The sequence below is a fragment of the Cyprinodon tularosa genome, unplaced genomic scaffold (assembly GCF_016077235.1).
Source record: "Cyprinodon tularosa strain WSP-4 unplaced genomic scaffold, ASM1607723v1 ctg508, whole genome shotgun sequence".
Classification (NCBI taxonomy): Eukaryota; Metazoa; Chordata; class Actinopteri; order Cyprinodontiformes; family Cyprinodontidae; genus Cyprinodon; species Cyprinodon tularosa.
The window spans coordinates 451949-473809 of NW_024039239.1; the positions used below are offsets into that span (position 1 = coordinate 451949).

General features: G+C 40.0%; 1 protein-coding gene across 2 annotated transcripts in view; it reads left to right on the plus strand.

Annotated features, from left to right (window-relative positions):
- The window catches only part of LOC119795294 (formin-2-like), a 47139-nt gene extending 27892 nt beyond the window's left edge, over window positions 1-19247 (plus strand). For both annotated transcript variants that reach the window (XM_038303205.1, XM_038303206.1), the window contains 10 exons: window positions 382-473; window positions 770-899; window positions 3870-4016; window positions 5009-5068; window positions 8183-8303; window positions 12130-12222; window positions 13966-14017; window positions 14202-14351; window positions 16400-16481; window positions 18602-19247. In XM_038303205.1, the coding sequence (XP_038159133.1) occupies window positions 382-473; window positions 770-899; window positions 3870-4016; window positions 5009-5068; window positions 8183-8303; window positions 12130-12222; window positions 13966-14017; window positions 14202-14351; window positions 16400-16481; window positions 18602-18628 (954 nt within the window). In that variant the 3' untranslated portion in view covers window positions 18629-19247. The remainder of the gene's footprint in view (window positions 1-381; window positions 474-769; window positions 900-3869; window positions 4017-5008; window positions 5069-8182; window positions 8304-12129; window positions 12223-13965; window positions 14018-14201; window positions 14352-16399; window positions 16482-18601) is intronic.
- The last annotated feature ends 2614 nt before the right edge of the window (window positions 19248-21861 follow it).

Here is a 21861-nt window from a genome sequence, read left to right on the forward strand (position 1 = left end):
CTTTGTGAAGCAGGAAAAAGACTAAAACAAAGTGAATCCAGTAGAACTTTTTATTGCCTACCTGGAATGGGTGACAATAGTTGAATAAACTTTTGGCTCTCAAAATGGTATCAGTGCCCTATTTGTTGGTACTTGCTGATTCTGATACCACCATTTTATTGCTGGATCAGGGCCCCGCCTGATACTGGTATCGGTGCAATAGTAACAGCAAGGTGAGCTAAGGTTAGTCCAGAGGTTTTAACAGGAAAAAATGTTAGATGAATCCTTTAGTTGTATGAACCAGAACAATGATTATGAAGTTTGTTTGTTTTTTTATTGCTTTTACAATCATTAGCTATTACATATTTTGAATAGGATATTTGCCTTTTAATTTTCCCACAGAGGGCACAGCAAGAGGAACTGGATAAAATTGAAAAGCACATAAAGTCGTCTAAAGACAAAGAGAATGCTAAGCCACTGGATAAACCTGAACAGTGAGTAATTCCCCTAAAACATTAAATACCAGCCATAGATATGTTTTTACTCCACTGTTTGTACTGCGCGTAAGGAAGCAGTGCTGCATCTTTACTTTGACATGCTACCATAAGCTATTATATTATATCTTACATTATTGACGGATCTTCTTGAGGATTTTTTTGTTTGTTTGGAACCATATCTGTCGTTTTGTCTTTATTTTTTTAAACACGGTATGTTGTCAAAGATGAAAAACTGTAACGTGCTTTAAAAACAAGCCAAAAACGTTTTCAAATGCATATTTTGTTTGTTTCAGGTTTCTCTACCAGCTATCGCTGATCCCAAACTTCTCAAGCAGAGTCTTCTGCATTCTCTTTCAGTCCAGCTTTTCTGAGTGCATGTCATCAATCACAAGAAAAATCAGCACCCTACAAAGGGTCTGCAAGGTAAGTAAATTAATTAATATGAGAACGACATGTCTGGGCACTGTTATTTAAAAACTTTGAGTAAAAATTATCCAGGGGTGATTAGGCACTAAATAATAATTTTTGCACATGCACATGTTGAGAATTAACAAAAAAAATTTACATGCGTCCTACTAGTGATCGGGAGTCTGTATCATCACCTGACATTGAAAGCTAAGTCCCTATAGTCTTAAGTCTCTTTCCCACTGAAATTATCGGGTTAACCATGGTTTTTCAAACACGGGTCGACCCGCATTGGCATTTCACTTCCTTCCCTTTGGCAACAAAACCTGGCAAGGATGCCAGAGCAAAGTAGTGTGCTGTGGAACCAAACCTTTCCTTGGCCTATTAATGAGATAACATCAAGGGCGTAGGTTTGATTTGAACTTTGGTAGGGACACAATTGGTCAGGTGTCATTGGTGCTATGCAATACGCATGCCTTTTTTTATGCTCGATGTGAGCATCCGTACTGATAAGAGCAATTCATTGTTAAAAGAGAAAAGCATAATTTTGCTACATTAATAAAAATGTTATAAGCACTACACTCATTAGATGCTGTTTATCAATGTTTGAAGTGTCAGCGGCTCTGATGAATGTGGAATTAGGACTGTTTTCCACTTTGAAAATGGTTTCATTTGAATGACTAAGAGAGAAGGTAAATACAGTATTTTCTTTTGAAGATATAGAATTATGCATAGGTAAACCCCACTCTTATATTTTTACCTACTATGCTCTCTTTATATCAAGCAAAATAATACATTCATTAAAATATTAACTTCACTATAAAAGTTGAACATCTGGGCTGTAGTTACTCTGTATAGCCCATTTCATGTATTTTACCTGGGGCTGAAAAAATTAATTATATTAATTGATTATTTCAATAATCGTCAACTAATTTAGTAAGTGATTCATCATTAACTGAAGAATGGAGACTATAAAACATAATCTAAATGGCGAACTGGGACTGAAAAGTGAAGGGGAAAATCCTGCGGTTAGTTCAGGCTCAGAGAGAAATTTGTGTTTTGATTGTTAAAGGGAATAAAGGCAACAGGACTCACGTTTCCAGATAAGGTGTCTTTCTTTGAATCCAGTCGGTGTGGGTTTTTCCAGTAATAGACTTGCTTGTTGGAGGGCGGACAGGGTTTACCCAGGTTGAGGTGTTTCCTTGAGGAACGGAGGAGCTGACTGCCACTTATTCTATGGTACTTGAATGGTTTCTTGTGGAGATTAATCCCCTGCTCAGTGTGAAGCCCAAACAATCTTTGGGGGAAAGTTTATCCAAATCACCTGTTTGAATCCTCAGCTCAGCTTGATGCTCAGACAATACTTCCAGGGGGAGAAGGTCCAAAAAAAATCCAGTTTGCAGGATGACTTCCTGCCGAGAGGCAAAGACAAAAAAACAACAAGGTTAAAGGAATAGTACACCCAAAACATGATTAGCCTTCATTTTCTACTCACCCCCATGCTGAACAACACTCTGGAGTACTTTTTTGATATCTCAAATGCATCTGGAGATCTGGGAGGCTTCTTGCTGTCTGCCGACATTCAAATAATGGAGGTCTATGGTGACCGAGACAGAAAGGTCCATAAAAGTCCACAAAAAACGTGTCAATATTCCTCCATACTGCTCGTCCAATGTATTCCAAGTGTCCTGAGTGGGTAGCTTCCAGAATTTACTCGAAACGAAGTCATGGTCTGCCGGCTTCCGTAGCGTCGTGAGCCCGCATGTGCGCGCTTTCAGGAAATCCTATACACTACTGTTTATGCTCTAAAAACATTCTAAATGACTTCGTTTCGAGTAAATTCTGGATGGTGAGTAGAAAATGAAGGCTAATCATGTTTTGGGTGTACTATTCCTTTAAGACTCCGGGGACAAAAAACTCAGTTTGACTCAGCAAAACTCAGCTTGGCTAGAGTACCCAAAACTGGCAAACACTCTGGCGTCGAGGTAGTGGCAGTCAGCAGCTTAAGAGTCCTCAGATAATGAGGCAACCATCCGCAGGTGTGTGAGAAGGCCAACGAGAACTAGGCGCCACCTGGTGGTGGAGGGAAAACAAACAATAACACAACCCACACAAACTGGATTTCTAACAGGGGGTGGGTTGGTTCCCCTGGGGGGAGTGTGTGTTGGGATTTTTGTAAGGTATAAATGTATGTACTGAAATGCCTCAGTCAGAGCTCTATCTCTCCGTCTGAGGACCTTAAATGAATTTGAACCTTTTTTCTTGCAAGAAATGTCTCAGCTTCCTAACGTCACAGTGATTTATTGTTTTGGCTCCTCTGAATCCATCTTACCAGAGCTGCTCCATGTTAATCGAATATAAACAGAGTTGTTTTGGCTTGTTTTCTCAGACGTGACTGGCACGGTGTGCTGCGGTCTTTTTACGTTGCATTCAATAGTATCATGTAAATGAGCGGGTCAACCCAGCTCTGCTGTTCCCACAGCACCAATTTTAAGTTGGGTCGCTTGTCGAGTATTACCCACTAATTTCAGTGGGAAAGGGACTCCTGATCACTACTACTGTAGGTCAAATGTATATTTTTTTGTTATTTCTCAACATGCACAAAAATTATTCCTGCTATCACCTCAACCCCAACGCCTTTACAGGGCAACAGAAGACCTCACCTATTCAGCCAGGCCAACAATTCCCTCTAACGACCCCCCTTTCAGAGACATAGACAGGTATGGGGCATTGCAGGCTAACAAAGAAGCCAAACGACCCCCATTCCAAAGGGGTGGACCCATTCATCCGTTTCAATTAGCATGTTTTCTGAACAAGAACAATTTTATTGCTTCTTTGAATGTGCTTTAACTGTCAATTTGTTGTGGATTGAGTTAACGGTTGGTTCAACTAATCGCTGATTTTTTTTATATCAATATATGAAAAAAGTGCATTGACTTACAGGTCGTTTTTTGCTTCACTCCATCCTTCTCTTGTCTTTTTTGACAGACTCTGCAGGACAATGATTCAGTCAAGAAGATTCTAGGTCTAGTTCTGGCATTTGGTAATTTCATGAACGGTGGAAATCGAACAAGAGGTCAAGCTGACGGCTTCACTCTTGACATCTTGCCAAAACTCAAGGATGTAAAGAGCAATGTGAGTAAAGATTTATTTTAAGTTGTTAACATTGTAATTTCTTCTAATTTAAAATCCCATATATGCCAGTCTATTTTAATTTTTGTGTATTTTGTGCAAAAAGGCCATAAACATTTGGGTTTTCTTTCCAGTTAATCAACTGCTCCTAATTTTAAAGGAAAATTTTTTTGGTTTTTTTGTTCTTGGCACATTTAAATTCTTTTTAACTGAATATCAATCGAAGAAAACTCGAAGGATTAACTTATGTTGACACAAAGCAGACGATCTAGCAAAGAGCCAAGTAATCATAAATGCTGACTCATTTTGAGGAAAATAAAAGTCTGTGCTAAAATGAAACTCCTCTGAAACTTCCAAAATGATCCCATTAGTTTCATATTCATGACTGTAGCTGCATATAAAAGGGCAGAAGATGACATATTTGAGTGTTCTTTTTTGTCTTGTTTTCTTCTTTAATTTTCATATCACATATATTGGCACCGCATATTAAGAAATTAATTATGTTACTTTATTGTTAAAAAAAAACAACAACCACATTTTGTAAATAAAAACAGCAACAAAAAAAATGCTATTCAGGAGTGGAATTTTGAAAAATATTAAGATCAAAAATGGCCAAAAAGGGAATTCTGAGTTTCGGAGTTGGAGCCCCACTCCCACAGACTGCCCTCTGGGTCCCTGAGCAAGACCCTTAACCCCACTCTGCTCCCCGGGCGCCGCACAATGGCAGCCCACTGCTCCCTAAGGATGATACGTTAAATGCTGAGAGTGAATTTCATTGCTCTGTTCTTGTGACAGTGAAATGACAATAACAGCTGGAAAAAGGAAAAGAAAAAAGTATTAAACGTTAGTTCAGATTCAGCAACATGCAACGGTTCTGATTCAGCCTGCATTTAAAAATGAATGCAGCCCCAAATACATAATGTTTATCTCCTTTTAATGTTTTCTTCACTCTTCTCTTCTATTATTCAGTATTTTTCTTGTTTTTTCATGCATAGGATGGTGCAAAAAGCCTTCTGTCATACATTGTAGCGTACTACCTCAGACACTTCGATGAGGTAAACTTCCTTTCTGTCTCTGTTCATCTCAATGTTCTGCCAACATGTCTCTATAAATTAATGTTTTCAGTTGAACATGAAAATGTTTCATATGAATCATGTTTAGTGCTGAACTTATTCAACTCTGATGTTTTCATTAAAGCTGATTTTAAAAAGAGAAATTTCTTTGGAAAAGGAAAAAAAAGCTCCTGATCAAGATATCTTCAGAGTATTCATGCTCTGAATTCAACAGGTTCTTCCAGAAAAGGAAATACCTTTAGTTATTATTAGCATAGAGAACCTGCTAATTCAAGCCAACACAGTAGGAAGTTTTAAGGTTTTATTGACAAGGGTAAGAAATTTGCAGACAAGGGGCAGGCATGTCCTGGAGATGAGCTGTACTGAGTCCAACGGTTCAGGTAAAGGCAGAACTAAACCAGAGTAGCCCACTGATTTTGGTGGGGGAAACAATTGGCTTGAATCTGCAGAAAAGATCTACAGCAGGTAGAACCTGCAGTCCTGTAGCCACAAGCTGCTGTATTTCCAATAAGTCTGAATGGCAGGAGCAGGTAGAGTGAGGCTGGGCTGCACTGTGCTATATTTTCAATTGTTGCACTCATCACAGCTCAAACTGTATGATTAAACCGCAGGGTTCAAAAGTTCACTGCACAAGATCTATGTTCTTACACTGTATGGCCTGACTCTCTGATGTGATCTACCTCAGGCATCCCCAAAGTCGGTCCTGGAGGGCCGCCTTTCTGCAGGTTATAGAGGTTTCCTGCTCCAGCACAACTGATTTAATTGAAAGCTGATTGACAGGCTAAAAAAATAAAAAATAAAAAATTTACCAATTAATCTAATAGAATTGTATCATATCGTGGTGTATTCTTGAGTACCAAAAATAATCGAATCGTTGGGTCAGGAAATTGATACTGAATCGATTCGCCATGATGGGTGTGAATTACACCCCTAGTCCTCACCTGGGTCAGAGCAAACTGGACTTCTGAGGGAATTTCCTGAACCATCCTGACCCTCCAAACCCTGGGGTCCCACTCCCGACCCCAAGCATCTGGGAAGGATTCCCCTTGCTGCCTGAGGGACTGGAACTCTGAATTGGAGGCCTTCATGGAAATTCCATCCTCCTCCAGATCCTTCCCCATTTCCCAGGATGCTGCCTAGGGAACCGAAGTGGGGACCGACACCTTGAGTAAAGCTTTGAACTGCTCCACCTCAGCCCTCTTCCTGCTGAGATGGGCGGTCCAGCTGAGGCCTTTTTACTCCGTGGACTATGGGGCTCTTCAGCTGGTGCATCCCCTCGCCTCCCAGAACACGGCGCACCTGAGGGTGTCAGGTCAGCTGTGGAAGCAGATTCTCCAGCTGGTAAAGCCTGTCCTCCCTGACAGACAATTGCATGATGCTGCAGTTCATGCATGGGTCAGTCAGAGCTTCTCTGAGATGACCCACCCCCGCATTTGGGGCAAAGGTCATGTCCATCCTCCACCTGGAGGGAGAATTTGCAGGATGTGCACGCCAGCATCCCACACAGACATGGGAAATGAGGGGTGGCAGCATGCACATAAGTGTGGACTTCAATAAAACTGAAGAACGAGATCAAAGGCCTAAGTTAACATAATGTGAGCACATGCCCATGTTTGCAGCGACTGACCAATCAGAGTGACACCTCAACGAGGGCTGAAGAACGCTGTAATAACGCTATACACCTGTAGTCGGTGGCTGTACACCTTTCCCAACCAGGTTTCACTGGGGGAAGGAAGCGTTAGCAGCTAACAAACAATGAAAGCCAGAGGCGGATGCTAACCGTCTGCTCTACTACAACAAACCGGCACAACAATCGGTTACGTTAACTACAGCCTTGGAGGGCTACAAATAACACTCCTACTAACAGATCACAGGCAGGATGACGCTGTAAACACCAAACGTGTGCTAACCTCTCAGACCTGCAAATGCCAATAAGTTCAGAATCACGGATTATAGGCACAACCACCCTGCCAAGGACGCCAAGTTAACAGCGAGAAGATCAAAGAGACCGAAGGTAGCCGTCAACGTGTCATGTTGACTTTGTTAACATTTCATCACGACCTGCGCGAGGAGAAATATTCACTTTGTTTACTGCCACTGGCAGTCAGGAAGGGATGAAACAGAACACAAGTTTTATGGAATTAATTTAGCAACCAAAGAATACGTGTTGTTAATAAAAACTTCAAAAAATCCAATCCAGAAATTAAAGATTGGAAAATTTCTTAATCAGAAGGATGTTTAGTGCTGTTTTCTTAGATAATAATTTTCTAATTTTTTTCCATTTTATTATTATATTTTTGTCAAATTTCTCTTTTTCAGATTGATTTGTAGGAATTGCATTATTTTTTCAGATTGCATTTTAAAGCTCTCATTCTCTCTACTCTAAGCCAATCTAAACACTCGCTCTTGACCAATAAAATTGTAAAAAAAAAAATCCCCCCCCATACTCAAAGGCATAAAAGACTTATTAGAATTTAACTAAACGTAACTAAATAATAAAATTGTAAAAACTCAATATTGTGAAACTCAACAGATTCAGTTTCCATCAACCAAAGATAAAGCCTCCAAGCATCCATGTCAAAAAAATCTATCCAAGCTGTGGTATTAAATCAGAACTTCCTGCTGTGATGATCTCCTGATACAATAAGAAACAAGACAACAACTTAACTTTGTTTAAATAGTAAATGGTAAAAAGCATGAACTTATATAGCGCTTTGCTCAAGTCAGGAGACTTGAGCAAAGCGCTTTACACTACATTCATTCACCCATTCACACACACACTGATTGTTTAATACAAACATTCCTGTTTAAATTTTGGTCTCACCCTGATGCAACTAAAGTACCACTTGCTGAAAACAGGACTCAGGATCCCCAGTTTTTCCTTCCTTCCTTCCTTCCTTCCTTCCTTCCTTCCTTCCTTCCTTCCTTCCTTCCTTCCTTCCTTCCTTCCTTCCTTCCTTCCTTCCTTCCTTCCTTCCTTCCTTCCTTCCCTTCTGTGTGAATGTCCCCATGAAACTGTCTAATTATGATGATTAAACAATCAGTGTTTGACATCTGACCTTCCAGGCTTTTTAACATGTATGTGTCTATCGACAGGATGCTGGGAAGGAAACATCCGTGTTTCCACTTCCTGAGCCCCATGACCTGTTTCAGGCTTCACAGATGAAGTTTGAAGATTTTCAGAAGGACTTGATGAGGCTCCGGAAGGACCTTAGAGGTAACGGACACTATAGCAGGTCATGGAGAAAAATTAAGGTATTACAAGGTTAATACATGTGGATTAGAGGGTAAAGTACCCAAAAACCTAACCAAAGTCAGTGTAGTCATCCAAAAAATAATGCAAGTGAGAGTAAAAATATTTACTAGTAAAATGTCTACTCTAGTAAGCAGGAACAGGTTTACATCTCAAAAGAAAAGAAAACACACAAACTAGCAACAAGACAGATCCTACTACTACCATCAGCTTCAGCAGAGGGTAATTCAGATTCAAAATAGGAATTAAAAGGCTGCCAGACCTAGAAATATCTCTTAGTATTGCCCTGTAAAGTAAACCTAAGATGCTCCAATTTAAGATGTGCCATCACCTCCTCTAACCATCGTTTGTGGGTTAGCGTGCTGCCTTTATCCAATTAAATAAGATCAGTCTCCTGGCCAAGCATAAAGACAAGGCCATTGCTTTCCAGAGCCAGAGCTTCGTTAATTGTGTTTGTTTTGGTGCCACACCAAAAATAGCCATCAGAGGAACAGGTTCAATGTTTTTTTTAAATAAATGGATGAAAAGGTTTTGAATTCTTTGGGGCTGGGGCAAGACCACAACATATGAGAGGTGTTTGCTGGCACCTGTTTACATCTTGGGCAATTCTGATCAGCTCCCTGATAAATGTTTGCCAGTTTGTACTGGTGAAATGGAGTCTGAGTACCACCTTAAACTGTGTCTAATAGAGATGAAGCATGTATTAGTTCTATTGCTCACCTCTATTCTTAATCCGATATATCCAGATCTAATTCTTCCTCCTATTTTCTTTTCATGTAGTCTAGGGATGGGGAAGCCACGCTCTGGTTATACCATTTTATGGCATTTTTAAAAATGTATACCCCAGTAGTTAACTCATGTATTATTTGTTATTTTTGTGTTTTAAACTTTGTTTTTGGTAATTTTGTTAGCAAAAGAGACATTTGATAGAAAGCATGAGCAAAGGAGGTTAAACGATAGCCTACTGCAGCTAAGCTCGTTAGCACTTCTGAGTGAAATTCTGGAAATAATGACGAAAAGTCCAAAGTCCAGGATGAACGAATGCAAAATAAAGTTTTATTCTAAAAGAGAAAATTATGAAATAACTCTGGGAATAAACTATGAATGTTGGTTTTGGTTTTTAGAGGAGCTAAAGATGCATTTAGATGCTAAGTTGATGGATGTTTTAAGGGCTCATTATGATTGACGCACGTGCAATCCGTGTGGAAAATGAGCCGCCCGCATCAACATCTGCAGCAACTCAGTTCAGTTCAGAGGCCTCCTGTCTGCAGCACTGTCTGCGCTCACCTACAATGAGGTGCAACAGAGTGTCTACGGAGGGGGTGGGAGCACATTATCCTTTACTGAGACACACATGCAGATGACCTGGTTTGAACCAGCCTTAACCATTCATGATGTCACGAGTGTGACGGAAATCAGGGAAATAAACAATGGATCTCTATAATCTGTCTGAATCCCTCTCACAAGAGCTGCTCCATGTTTATCGAATGTAAACAGAGTTGTTTCTGTTTGTTAGATCAGAAGCGACCGGCGCGGTGTGTTGACATCTGTATGTTGCGTTCAATTGTATCACGTAAATTAGCAGTTCGACCCGGCTCTGATGCCCCCACAGCATGCCGATCAGGGCCGAGTTGATTTTAACGCGGGTCGCTTGCTGATTTGTTTGATCTGGGTAGACATGCGCCAATGAGCTGTTCCCACTGCTACTGAAAGCCCATTGTTCCTGGGTTTCAACGGGTTTTTCAGCCAGTTAGCACAAGCTGCATGCTGACAGCACCACTCTCCATGAGGAAGTAGAAAACACAGCCATTTACAATTTACTAAAGCCTCTTTGTGTCGTTCAAGAGTGACGGTCAGTTCTTTCTGGTAGTTTTTCCACAATCTTTTGATAGTTGTGGCTTTAAATCGCATGAAAAATCACACAATATCTGTAGATGTATTTTGCAATGGTTTCCTCATGGATCTATCTGCGTATTAACAAATTCTCCTAGGTGTGCAGTGCAGAAATTGTGTCCACAGGGTTGCCTATACGGAAGCCCAAATTTACGGAATTATGTAAACCGAGCTTAAGTATACATCTTTATTAATACTGATAGTATTAAGGCTTTTTGCCTGTGGGTTACCCTTAGCCTGGTAAACCAGACTTAATGAGAGATGAAAGGTATTATTTAGTCTGGCCCCGATGAATGAGACATTGGCAGATTGTTGATGAAAACAACCCGTTGTTTTTCAAACCATTTCTGTGCCTATTGGCCAACGCTCTGACCAATGAGTGCAACTGACTGTGACGTAGGAAGCGCGACAGAAAGCTGGGGGGGGAGTGTAAACAAACAGCCTGTTGGTAAAACGGCGAATACATCCTTCTTAAAAATGAATGAGCGTAGAGCCTCTTCCTGCTCACATTTCAATGAAAACCCCAAATCTAATCCTTCCAAAACTGATTCCAAAGCTTAGTCAAAAATCTCCATCAGAGCCAGCGGCCCTTCACACATGGCTACGCTGAGAGAGGGCCACTGCAGACGGGCTGCGGTTAGCCCTGGCTGCCGTTAGCCTCGGAGGTCCGCCTGTTTGCTGCAGTCCTATCAACTTCGGAAATAGTTTTTTAAATCACGCATTAAATGGGTAAATGGACCATATAGTGACGCTTTAAAGTATAATATTCTCGCCTCAAATGATCTTAAAACATACTTTTATTGAACAACAGCAACAGAAAAGAGAATCTTTAACTTTCAATGGAGCGCTCCATTGAAAGCTGCTGCTGCTGCAGTGCATCATCCTACTGTTGTGTTTTCTCCAGCGTCGCGCAGCTTTGTCATCACACCTTCAAAGCCCCGCCTGCTTTGCATCCACACATTCAAAACACATCTCTGCGTTGTGATTGGCCCGACAGTTCTAGGGCCTGGGACATTGATCGAGGCTAGACCACTCGCAGGGAAAAATTATTTTGGCTGCTGGGGCTAGTTTTTTAGTTTAGTTTAGTTAGTTTTAAAGGTAGTAATTGGTGATTGCTACCTTTATGTATTTATTTGGCCAGGATTTAGGATCTCATGCATATTAAAGGTATATTGGAGAATTTTCGCAAATTTTTTAATAGACCCGCCCTCTCTACTTAAAAAAAAAAAAAAAAAAAATGCAGATGCACAACTCGGTACACGCTCCCAAGAGGGAACGCCTGTTAAACGCATGTGAAAGTATTTCTCTGCAGCATTGTTCCTCGTGCACGCTCTGTTTAAAAGTTGCTATTTGCATCGCTCATACAACCTTACTTTCCAAAAGAAGATTTTTAATTTTTCCTCTATGTCAGACTCACCACAGGTAAGTGAAAATAGGGACGGCCTTACGTAAACATATCACCAGAATGATTGACAACTAGGAGGACCACTTATTTCAATGATCCACCCAGAGAAATTAAATTCTCCACTATACCTTTTATCTGCAAATTTCTGGGTGTAAAGTTATTAATCTTTCACTGGTGAAAAATCTTATTATAAATATATTCATGCATGCATTGAATGGCCAGTTGTGTGTCTGTACTTATAAAGTTCAGGGTTTGCTTTCTCCTTTTGTCAACAACACTGCTCTCCATTAAGCTTAGCCTTTATGAAGGGAGGTATTAAACTAAAGGTACTTGGTTAAATAAAACCATAAATGTGACAAATTTCCCCTAGTGCACTATAAAGTATATTGTATTCTATTCAATTCCATTCTATTCTATCATGCAGATGTAATTGCATCTAGGACAGAGGCAGTTTGTATAACCCTCCTGTTTTCCCTTTTTCACTTTAACCAGCGTGCACATCTGAAGTGGAAAAGGTGTGCAAGGTGTCAGATGAGGAGCACTTGCAGCCTTTCAAAGAGAAGATGGAGGAGTTTCTTTCTCAAGGTAATCGAGCGAAGCTGTAAATCTATCATGGCTTTAGGATCTGACTCTACCAGGAGGAGAAAAGCTGGATGCTTTACTGCTTTGGCTTTCTGTGATTCTGTAAGCAAATATAACAGAGGAAGAGGCAGAGAAGGACAAAGGAAGGGAGGATTGTCTCTTTTTAAGCCTTTCCTGGTCACTTAAATGCAAATATATGATGAAATAATTCATTTAGCACCACAGACTGTTAATATGTTATGAAGTATTGTTCCTGGTAGGGCCTAGGGTTGCCAAATCCCTGGAAAAAAAAGGTTCACCTCATGTGTGTGCCAGCTGACCTGATTGCCTTCACCCCTCCTGGCGTGGTGATTTTTTTAATCCCCCCTTTGTGTGTGAAATGATTTTGACAGAACTTCTGGGTGAAAATTTAAATAACTAGAAGGAGTTGCCTCATTTTTGCTCACATAATCCTCTTGCTGCAGCCAGGTTTCTGTAAGGCTACATAAGTCATTGTGATTATCACACATCAAGTCATTAACTAGCAGACCTTTAGAGGAAAGAGATCTTATGTTAAACAGACCGCATTTAATCATTTTAACTTTTTCCCCAATTGGAGTTATTTTATTTTAATTAGATTATCATGATTTACTCCTTTGGGAATCTTTGCTAATTTATTAGATTTTGGTCGTGGGCAAGACACTGTCTGGATGGAGTAAAGAGTGGGTAACAGTAGAGAAGCTGCAGAGATGTGTGTTAAACTACAACTCTGCTTCCTGGTCTGCACCCTGGGTGGTCAGGGTTTTGGAGGACTAATAAATGTGGCCAGATTCCTAGAAAGAAGAGCTGCACCATCCAAAGTGGGATGGATGCCGTCTCTCTGAATCAGACCAGGCTTTCCCCAAAAGGATTGCCAATTATTAATGTAGCCCACGTTGTTTTCAGGACACCACCTAGACGACCAGCGGTTGAATGACGACATGCGGCTAAACATGTCAGATCAGGGACGGGACCAGAGATTGTCCCACATTGTTTTGGCAAACTTACACACAAGCAACACTAATTTTAGTGACCTCCGATCGGCGTAATCGGGTGTCATTACCACCAGCGTCAATAACAATCTTACTGTATTTAACCTTATCCTTAGCCAGCAGTTTCAGGTAGGATTTGATGTCGCCCGTTCTGGCCCCCGGCAAACATTTGACTATGGTCCCTGGTGTCTCTAATGCCACGTTTCTGACTATGGAGCTGCCAATCACCAGAGTGGGCTTCTCAGTGGGTGTGTCACTGAGTGGGGAAAACCGGTTAGAAACGTGAACGGATTGGTGGTGACCAGTGGGCAGAGATCCACGACTACGCTTTCTGCGCACAGTTACCCAATCGCCTGGCTGCTCAGGCACTTTTGGAGGACAGCTACGTGGGGGGCCTACTTTAACTCCTGGATGTTCAACAGCCTGAAGCCTGGATTCTAACTCTGACACCCTCGCTTCCAAAGCTACAAAAACACTACACTTATTACACATCCCATTATCACTAAAGGAGGCAGAGGAATAACTGAACATCTGACAGAGAGAGCAGGAGAGAGGAGAGGAAGAAGGAAGAGTTGGAAAAGAGTCACGGGAGGGAGAGAGAGAAGCCATAGCGATGCTAAGCTAGCGCTAGCCTAGGCTAGCTACTCCTTGCTATCAGAAATAAAACTGTGTGAAACTGACAACCAAGTTAGATGAAACTGAATTTCTGCCTTTGAAACTGTTCTTTCTCTGTTAGCTAAAAGTGAACTGGAGACGCTGGATGGTCAACTCAGCAGCACCCACAAACTGTAAGCCCCGCCCTCTTTCTTCCTTATCTTTATCGCCCCCTAGTGGAATGGCTTCTTACAAATCACTTCATTCATAACAATGAATAATTCCTTTATGAAATCCTAATTTCCTAAATGTTGGAGCAGTAGCTTTGTTTCTGTCTCTCAGCTTGCAAATGAATAATGTATCTTTGTGTTATTTAAGGTTCCTTGAGCTCACAACGTTCTACTCGGTGAAGCCCAAAGCGGGAGAAAAAGAGGCTTCCCCCAACGTTTTATTTTCCATCTGGCATGAGTTCTCTTCAGATTTCAAGGAGCTGTGGAAAAAAGAGAACAAAACTATCCTCAAAGAAAGGTGGGATGCCCTCCACATTTCCCTAAGAATATGTCATCACTTTTATAATAAGATAATAGAAAAGTTATATAAAACTCGACAGTGCGTCATAAAAGGTCAGTCAATTAGAATATCCATTAGGATATTAGAATTAGGCTGGTTGTATCAGAATAAAGCTGCTTTTTAAGGACATTTCTGTAATAAACTGTTTTCGATTGGCCTGATGTTAAAATTCTGCTCAGTAATTTGATTTGCTCTCAGGAGAAAATACTCATAATTGACAGAAATAAAGACATAGTCATTGTTTTATTTAATAAACGGGACCATAAACCTGTTTTCCAGAAGTTAAAACCAAAACTTAAGTTTTTTGTGATAAACTAACCTCAAGTTGTGGAAAATTGTTGAGTATAAAAAAAGCTGAAGATGCAAGGCTTGGAAAAAGCATAAATAACAATCTAAAAAGTGTGGCTTGCATTTGAATTCAGCCCTCCTTTATTTACAGCTGCCAGTCTTTTGAGATGGTCTTTGCAAATAAAGACTGAACCTTCACCCGTTCATTGCGCCACAATGTCGCTGTTGTTTTGAGTAAAGTTTTATGAGATAAATTTTCCAATTATTACAGATGGATTTGGCTTCGCTTGACACGTACCATTCTTACCGATTAATTCAACCTACTATATAACAAACACAAGCTAAATGGAAAAGAGAAACTGGACAATGCAGAGGGACCAGAATGGTGAAGGAAATGTTAAAAAAAAAAATAAAAAAAAATTTAGAAACAAGATTGAAAGCAAGATGAAAAACAATATGAAAGAGGAAAAGGGAATTACTTTCAAAATATAAACCCTTTATAGGGCACTCAGTGAAATACTTTGAAAATCAAAAATTCAATCCAGGAGAAAAAGTTTGAAACACTTCTTAATCAAAACAGGTTTTGAGAGTACATTTATTGTTATCTCAGATTTTTTTGAAGTATTTGTTTCAGTTTTTCATTTTTTTAAATAGATCTTTTTCAGAAAGCTTTTCTTCCCCAAAGTTTGTATTTTAAAATGGTTTTAATTTTCAAATGTCTCTTTTCAGATTGAGTTTTACTAAGTGCAAATTTTTCAAATTGTGTTTAAATGACAGAATGGGACACACTTTTTAAAAGTCTTAAAACAATCTGAAAAAGACAATCTTATTTAAAAACAAACTGTAAAAAAAGGAGAAAGAAATACAGTTGGAAAAAAATTACATTTCAAAAGAGATTTGAACAACTAAATCATTTGAAAAATAAAATATGAAAAAACAGCAAACTTGCTACTACTTCTTTGATTAAGAAGCTTAATTTCTGGATTTAATTTTTTCAAATTTCCTTTTACAAAACGTTTTCTTCACAACAACTATGGAACAAATTTCCCTTCATCTTAAAAAGGTAATTTTTAGATTTTAAATTTGCACGTAGAAAAAACAGATGAAAAGAAAGGAACCAAATATTTTTAGCACAATAGTGCTATTAATCCTAAACATGATACTTCTACCATTTTATTGGCCAAGATATTTTTATAGGTAATGGAATTGAAGTTTTCTTGTTAGTGTTTTGCTGTAATATAAACTGATCACTTTTCAAATGTATTTGTGAAAAAAATAAATAAAATGACAAATGAGCATCTTTATAGTTTAGTTCAATTTCTTTAAGTTGATCTATCACATTAAATCCCACTAAACAATTAACCCTTTATAGGGCAAATAGCTGTTTTTTGATAGCTTGCCTTAGAATGAAGCACTTTTGTTATTTTTCTTAATATATTCGGGCAAGTTGGCGTTTGTTATTATTACATTGACATTCATTTTTATCCATGAAAACATCCATATTTTTGAATGTTCCAAAGTTAATAGGGTTTTGTCCTGGATTCCAAAAACACTATTGGCTGGAAATGTTGATCTTCAAAGTATTTCACTGAGGGGTCTATAAAGGGTTTATGGCTGCAATGATATAAACTGTAATAAAGTTCTAGATGTAGGACTGTTTCTTATTTATTTTTGCTTGTAACTTTTCTTGTTTTTCCCTTGAATTGTGTGTTTTGTAGGTTAAAAGCAGCAGAAGAGAGTTTCAGACAAGCCAAGGAGAAAACTTCCTACAGTGTGAAACCAAAACATGCTTCTGGCATCGTAAGTTTCCTTCAACTTATTCAGTTTAACTGAATCTGCAAAGGTCAACTAATCGTAAACTTTCACCACTGCTTCCTCAAACATCAGGTCTGTTAGAAGCTAAATGTTGTCATGGTGAGTTTAAAGGTCTGACCCAAAGATGCAGAGAACCACTCAGAGAGCAAGGCAAAGGTTTAACTGGTTTATTGAGGAAAAGGTAGAAGGGGGTAATCTGGAACTCAAAAGAACTGGTGAGCAGGTACTAGGAAGTCTGGAGAGGATATGACAATGATTAGTTCAGGGACCGTGGGAATCTTGGATGCCGTAAAGATAATGCTAGTGAGGGACTCACGTTTGGGAGGTTCGTTCTCTCACTTTGAATCCATTAAGTGTGAGTTGATCCAGAGAAGAGGGGACACGTTGAAGAGTGGACAGGTAAATATTCTTTGGACTCGGAGGAGAAATGGAGCGGACTGTCAATTAGGTTTCCAGGAGAACTTGAACGGTACATGTGGAGATTTATCCCCTGCTCAGTGTGAAGCTCAAACAATCCTTTCAGGGGAAGAAGGCCCAAACATCCAGTTTGCATCCCCTGCTCAATGTGAAGCTCAACGATCCTTCCAGGGGGAGAAGGCCCAACATCCAGTTTGCAGGGTGACTTCCTGCCGAGAGACAAAGACAAAAAACAAGGTTAAAGCTCAGAGAGACAAAGACTCAGTTTAGACTCAGCTAATCTAAGCATGACTAGAGTACCCAAAACTGGCAAACACTCTGGCGTCGAAGTAGTGACAGTCCACTGCTTAAGTACTCTTCCAGATAATGATCCAAAGAGCTGCAGGTGTGCAGGGAGGACCAACAAGGACAGGGCGCCACCTAGTGGTGGAGGGAGAGACAGATCCAAAACAGACCACACAAACTGTATTCCTGACAAATGTTATTTGTGGCCTGTTTGCATTTTTTAGTTGAAGTAAAAACAACATAAGGCTCTATCTTTATCTGGGTTGATTTTTTAAGCTTTTTCTTCCTAAAATGAAAAGTTGATAAATGTTGAATGAAATGGTTCCCATTTAAAAAGCAGATGAGGGGAAATTATTTTTTTATGTTATTAATTCAGCTAAACACTGTTGTCTAAACAAACTTAAATTAAACTTAAAAAAAAAAAAAAAAACAGTTGTAAAAAATCCATATGCTTCTTATCTTATTTCAGAAACACTTTCTTGGCTATGCTAGTGTTTTCTGTTTTCACAACTAGAGTTTATGTTTTATCTGCTTCTCAATTATTATTTTACTGCCCTGTGCTGCCACTGCTCTCTTCTTTTTATTCTTTCTCGCTCTACTCCTTCTTTCATCTTGGCCGTCTGTCTCATTACATTTTACCAGATAAACTGGTCAGGGAGTCAATCTGCCATGTGTCTCAGCCTTAGACAAAAAAAAATCAGACGGTAAAGGATTGTGCCTCCTCTTTTCTAATCAATCCAGCTCTCTCCATTTGAGAGTATGTCAGGCAGATACCAGAGTGGAATACTACGGAAGCCCAGAGCCGTCGTTTCCCTCCGATACTTTTTCATTGTGGTGCTCTCAAGAAAACCAATTAATATTCTCATTATCTAAAAACAACGACGCGTTTTCTCGTGATAACGAGATGATTTGTGTGTTTTAAAACTTCAATACCACAACAGCGGGAGAGGATTTAGAAGTCATGGCAGCCTGTGTGTAATTCTGTAAATAATCCTGTGTTTAACTTTTAGGTAACGAGACGACGTTGTTGGTTTGATGATTTGCTTCAACTTCTGATTCATCAGCAATCAGCCCTATGCTTCCAGGTGTTTCCTGAACAGCCCCGGTGTTACGCCTCTAACAGCTATAAGATGCATTAACCCCAAAATAAGAATAAGTCCAGATTCAAGATTTTCATTAAAAAAAAAACAGTCTGATTTGTTTCTCCGTTTCACAGGGACATGAGAACGCACAAGTACACAGATTGAGAAACGGCAAAGATGTGAAATTTCTGGGGTGTTTTGTTTTGGGTCTTTTTCAATTATCAAGGGTCAAGAAAGAAAGTCTGACCTACTTTTCTCTAAATTATTGTTCTGCTTTCAGTTATGGAAGTGATGTTAACCACTGAAACGTGTCCTCCACAGAAAGCCAAACTTGGCATGAAGATATAACTTGGTTACCCGAACAGAGCGTGGTGATGGAACCAGGGGAACCTGGATGAACGCCGGATATGAAGCTGAGCCCACATCAACATCATCTTTGATTTCTTTTCATTGTTCCGTTTGGCGTAGCGGAGCATTGGACTACCTGTTCAGAACCAGCGTGACGGCGCCTACAGAGTTATGGGCTAATGTTGTAGCTATCTGTGCATTTCTTCATCTGGTTTGTAGAAGACGCCAACATACACTTTTAATGTTTCCTGGTTTCAACCAGTCAGGTCTCCTTGTTGCCTGGTGTGGATATCAGCCATCTTTGTTCTTCAGCGTGATTATCGCAAACATCTCCGAGTCGCTCCGTTGTTTACAGTCGGTCTACTGGCAGCCTTCTTTCTGCCCTCCCCCAATGCCAGGCTCCCACCTTTAGGTTTAGGCCCTTAGCAGAGAAAATCAGATCATCCAGTCAGATTGGTTCAAAGTTTTTTTATCTAGGGAAAACCAGCTGATTGCGTCCAGTTATTGACCTTACATGATTTGGTCCTCCTGGATGCGGAAACAGTGGTTGAATTCCCTCACCCTGAGCATGCATGTAGCGACAGTGGAGAGGAAAAACTCCCTTTTAACAGGAAGAAACCTCCAGCAGAACCAGGCTCAGTGTGAGCGGCCATCTGCTGAGGCCGACTGGGGTTCAAGGAGACAGAAGCAGACACAGAAAAGGAACATGGAATAACTGATCTATAAATACTTTCTACGTAAGTTAGAAAAGGTAATGGTAAACTAGCTCCACAGGAGGCGCTGTCTGGGAAAGAAACTGTTAATTAGTTTAGCTCTGAGACAATTTTCATGTCACCAGATAAAAGAGAGAATATCCAGTTTAAATCCTTTGTCTAAGAGAGAAACCAGACTAAACACTGAAAAACAGGCCCAACTCTATCATCTATAATGGATTTTGTTGATGCCCTCCTCTGAGATGATCTCACAGCCAAACAGAATCAGACCGGATGAAGGTAATATGACAGGAAAAAGCAGAGACGGCATAAAGGTAGAGATTGAACTAACAGATTCTGCAGAGTGGGAGAATAGAGATAGAGTGAAGCAGAATGATGAAGAAATCTTACCTATGTCCTCCAGCAGTCTAACTTATAGCAGGATAACTATAGAGATAGCTCAGGATAACCTGAGCCACTCTAACTATAAGCTTTATGATAACAATCAGATCTCTGATATCAGATGGAGCTTGGCCATTTAAGGCTTTATATGTGAGAAGGAGGATTTTAAATTCTATTCTGGATTTAACAGGAAGCCAATGAAGAGAAGCCAGGATAGGAGAGATATGATCTCTCTTCTTCATTTTCATCAGAACTCTGGCTGCAGCATTTTGGATCAGCTGAAGGCTTTTAACTACAGTTTGTGGACTTCCTGATAGTAAAGAATTACAATAGTCCAGCCTTGAAGTAACAAATGCATGGACTAGTTTCTCAGCATCACCTCTGGACAGGAGATTTCTCATTTTTACAATATACCTCAGATGAAAGAAGGAAATTAAATGACAGGATTTAAATGACAGGTCCTGATCAAAAATAACACCAAGATTTTTTTACTTTATTATCAAAGGCCAATTTAATCTCATCCAAGTGAAGCGACTGAGCTTCTTTTTCGAAACATCTAGTCCAAAGGCCATAACTTAACGTTACCCAGGTTTGTAACGACCGATGAACCCTGGACCCAATATTCAGCAGACAAACTGGAAGGTTTGAAACAAGTTTCTTAAAACTAATCTGCTGCTTGCAGTTTAGGTTCAGAGCACAGGGTGCAGAGGAGCTGGTGCCAGCAAGCGGCAGTGTCTGTTAGGGATTATCCAAAGCCAAAATACAATCCAAAACAGTTTCAGACCAGGTGATCAGACAGCAGAAGAGGTTTCAGAGGAGAATCCAAGCCGAGGTCAGTAACACAGTCCAAGTCCAGTAACCAGCAGAATCCACAAATTCAGACCAAAAATCACACTGAGCAGAACAGACAGGAAAAAAAAAAGGATAAACCCCAAATCCATCTGCAAAAAAACAGATCAGAATCAACAAGACAAAACACTTTAACACTGGAGTTACACACACCGAGGCAGCTTGAATAAACTGGCGCTGATGGTAGGAAGGCAAACAGGATAAATGGCAGCGGGCAGAGGCGTAACTTTCCGAAGGACTGGTGTGGACATGTTCCCACCAATAATTTCCTCTTTTTTTCCCCTTTCTACTGATCTACTTTAGCCAAAGATAACAGAGTTGGGTGCAGCTATCTGTGTGTTTTTTCCTTCTCTCCTGCTGCTCCCGTGTCCCGCATCTCAGGCTAACATCATCAAATTTGTCGCTTTGAGACATCTGATTTGCAGCACTCAGTGAATATTAACCAGCAGCTACTTCAATGTTTAAGTAAAAGTTAGGAGACGGCTTTGTTAAAAAAATAGAGATGCCACCAAAAAATCTGTTCGTTAGACAAACGGAGCTTTCTCAGCTAAAAATAGCTACAGATTGTAAGTTTGTACAAGTTAGTAATATTATGCAAGAAGCTTCAGAAAACATTGTTTGTTCTTCATAAGCTTGGCTTCTCAGAGGACCATGACTCCCAGTTACAGGTTAAAATGAACATGTTTTCTTATTGAACAGATAGAATCAGACTGCAGAGCTTCTACATATCTTGAAATTTAGTTTCTGGCATCATTATTTTAGTAAAGAGGTTGATAAATCTTTTTAAACAGCACAGAGAGAAGAAGGGAGAGCTGCAGATTTAAAGGTGAAACAGATTTACTGGGATATGCAACATGCAATAAAATACACTCACCGGCCACTTTTTTAGGTACCCCATGCTAGTAACGGGTTGGACCCCCTTTTGCCTTCAGAACTGCCTCAATTCTTCGTGGCATAGATTCAACAAGGTGCTGGAAGCATTCCTCAGGGAGTTTGGTCCATATTGACATGATGGCATCACACAGTTGCCGCAGATTTGTCGGCTGCACATCCATGATGTGAATCTCCCGTTCCACCACATCCCAAAGATGCTCTATTGGATTGAGATCTGGTGACTGTGGAGGCCATTTGAGTACAGTGAACTCATTGTCATGTTCAAGAAACCAGTCTGAGATGATTCCAGCTTTATGACATGGTGCAATATCCTGCTGAAAGTAGCCATCAGAAGTTGGGTACATTGTGGTCCTAAAGGGATGGACATGGTCAGCAACAATACTCAGGTAGGCTGTG